General features: G+C 36.3%; 1 protein-coding gene across 1 annotated transcript; it reads left to right on the top strand.

The window, feature by feature from the left end:
* The first annotated feature begins 388 nt into the window (after positions 1-388).
* LOC129471334 (afadin- and alpha-actinin-binding protein) lies at positions 389-2,200 on the top strand. Its single transcript, XM_055259804.2, is given in 13 exon segments — positions 389-584; positions 587-646; positions 649-840; positions 843-1,112; positions 1,115-1,188; positions 1,190-1,326; positions 1,328-1,449; positions 1,452-1,675; positions 1,677-1,760; positions 1,763-1,901; positions 1,904-1,933; positions 1,936-1,995; positions 1,998-2,200. Coding segments are annotated over 13 exon segments (1,791 nt in total).
* Positions 2,201-3,285: the final 1,085 nt, after the last annotated feature.

Raw genomic sequence — 3,285 nt, 5'->3', positions numbered from 1 at the left:
AAGCCTGGAAGGAGGGGCCACCAGCGCAAGGTCTTACATTCCATTCCACTTTCCCTGACCCTTCAATGCTGCAGGAGGTGGGCTAGGACACCCAGCAGCAACTCACTGCCACTTCTGATGGCTGTGGAGGTTTTAATATCCTGTCATTTATACTAAACAGTCCTGTGTCTAGCTGATCAGTGTCTAGCTGATGATGATGATGATGATAGCGAATATTAATGACTTGTGTTCCATAAACCAAGCAGTGTGCTAAATATTTTATGTATTATCTTACTTAATCCTCAGGGGAAACATAAGAAGAGATGCCCGCATAAAAGATTGACAACAGCTGGACTACATGTTTCACTGCTGAACTAGTTCCTCAGAAATCCTGGCTATAGAGATAGCCATGAGAGACTGGATGGCTGTTACAAACCCAGGTCTGTCTTCACAAAGCAAAACTATCTCTAAGTACAGCTCAGAAGCAAAGATATCACCATCAAGTTTATACTTACAGCAAGTGTCATGTTCCTCAATAGTTTTATTTAAAAATGTGCACATTTTTGTTGGTGCCTTCTGCATAAATGATAATATTTGACAGAGTATTTATATCTTGATCAAGAATTGACTACGTTTGGCTTTCCACAATTATGTGAAGGATCCAAAGGTAGAGAGAATTAAATATAGCAGTTCTTTTAAATTATATGAATGAGCTACTACTACTTCAGTAGAAGAACCCTGTAGCTCAGGAAACACAGAACCTGAAACTGGGAGGTGACATGGATCATCTACAGAACTGCTACATGAAACTTAAGAAACTGGAAACCTCCAAGAGGGAAATGATTGAGCTTCAGGAAAGAGACAGTTACAATGCAAGAACAGGAATTTGAATCAGCTATTGAAAAATGAGAAGGATGAGGTACAGAAATTACAAAATATTATTGTAAGTTGAGCTATTCCGCATTATCATGATATGATATGAAAAGAGTGTGAATATAACAAACTGAAGGAAAGTCTACATCAACTTTTTATGAACAAAAAAGAATTAAAAATAGCTTTAGACATTTTAAATAATGTGGGGAGAGCTGATGGAAAAAGAGGCCTCTGGAAAACTGGTAAGACAGAAGTCAGGAATTAGATGAAATGTATAAAATTATCTTGAATGATTATGAGTATTGTCACAAACAATTCCTAATGGAAAATACTGATAATGAAGAAGTTTCTTCATCAGATGGAAAAGGATGTGTTTTTTCTTCTTTCTCCTCAAAAGAAATCTAGAGAAAAAGAAGATGGTAGTACAGGAACTGTCATCTCAGATGGTGAAGATGCTGGGGAAATGAGCAGAGAGTATCTGGGACCTTTCCTGTGAAACTATGAGAGAACAGCCTACAAACAGCATCAGAAAACAGTGGGGAATTTTGAAAAGTCATGGAGAAAAACTTGGTAGCCACGTTTCAAAGGTACACTTAGAAAATTTAATGATGAAGATTTAATCTCAAAACAAGACTATGAACAGCAAGCTGAAAAAAAATTAGAAATTCAGAAATGTAAAGAAATGATTAAAACTTAGCAGCAACTTTTACAGCAGCACCTCACTACTGCTTGTGATGATGATACCACTGCACTATTATGAGACTGTTATTTGGAAGAAAAGGGATGCCACAAACAATGGCCCCTTTTTAAAGAGCAAAAAAAATAATTTTCAGAGAGAAAGATGAAGCTTTACAGAAGCTGCTATTCAGCTAGGTTTGGAGAGAGAGGTGTTTGCAAAAAAAAAAAAAAAAAAAAAAAAAAAGCCAGTTGATTAAAGCAACAGCTTTTAGATATGACTACTGTTGACCACCAGAACTCAGAAAACGTTAAACTTTTCAGTGTCTTCTGAGGAAGTTCTGATTGGGACAATCTTACAGCGCACTCCAGGCAATGGAAAGGAAACCTCAGCGTGTGTGTAATGGTCTCCAATTTGCATGTCTAAACTTACTGAATGTCTTCTTGCTTCACCTTCTACTGAAGATTTCAGATGCATTCCTGTGTATCTGAACATACTTCAATAAATGTACTGAATATAACTCCTGAATAAACTGAACCAAATCATGTTGAAAGAGAATCTACAAACCAGAAATGAAGCATGACAACAAGACATGCATCATAGGAAGATTACCATATTACATGCTCCCTGACCTACACAATTTCTCATGGAGAAAAAGATGACTTACCTTAGACATGGGGACTGGAATTTCTTTTCATTAACCTAGTCACCACATTTCACTTCTAAGTTGAAGTCAATTGTATCTACTAATACAAAAAAAAAAAACCAAAAGCTGTCTAAAGTTATTAATATAAGCCGAGCCTTGATATATAATTGCACTGTAGGTAATGAGAAGGCACCAGAGCTAAGGGGTAGGTTTACATGGTCACGTCTTTGCTTATAACTTAGCAGTATATTGGCTTTGAGGGGAGGAAATTCAGAGGCAGGAAGAGCAGTTACGCCAAAGTGGCAGCAGAGAAGATTTGAACATATCTACAGAGTAACTAACAATTTCAATTTCTTGTGAAAAGCCATGTTTGCAAAAAACTTTACCTCATCAGAACTTGATCCATTCTTGCAGCCCATGGTACTGAGGGTTTGAGGACTAACGGACAGTCTTGTGGCCCAAGAAGCAGAACTCTCTGTGGCATGCTAGACTCCTTCATGAAGAAAATAATCTTGGAATGGCCAAAATATTAATATTTTAGCACCCCTGTATATTTTGATTCATTGCCCAAACAGAGCAATTTTAGCATCATAGAGTCTGTACCAGAGAGAGAATACTTTATTTACTAAATAATTACCAGTGAAAAATGTGCCTTTCCTCTTTCAATACTGAAGACATTTTGCAAAACAAGGCCAGAGATTTTGTAGAGTGCTAACACATAATCTCACCTAGTCATGCTTTTGCTTTCTTCCAGGATAAGAGAGAGCATAAGAAAATAGGAAAATGCCAAGCAATAAAAATCTAAGACATAAATAAATAATCCCTCTGAAGAGCTTCTTTATTTGGGCATTTCATATTCTGAGATTTAGACCTATGATGACTTGCAAGCTTTGCAAAACAAAATATATATTCTTGCTTTATTTAGAAGCTGACACATATAGCCAATATGTTGAGTACTATTCCTAATGTTTGGGTGTCATGGAAATAAATATAGGTTGTGATTGGATGCTTTTATAGATTGTGATTGGATATTTTTAGTCACAATTTAAAGGTAAGGTAGAATAAAACTGAGTATTTTCATAACTTAGAATAAGAAGTTGAAGGAGTTAAA

This window comes from Symphalangus syndactylus, chromosome 21, assembly GCF_028878055.3.
Source record: "Symphalangus syndactylus isolate Jambi chromosome 21, NHGRI_mSymSyn1-v2.1_pri, whole genome shotgun sequence".
In the NCBI taxonomy this organism is placed as follows: Eukaryota; Metazoa; Chordata; class Mammalia; order Primates; family Hylobatidae; genus Symphalangus; species Symphalangus syndactylus.
The sequence above is the reverse complement of the archived record's forward strand: the minus strand, read 5'-3'. Positions and strand labels throughout refer to the sequence as shown.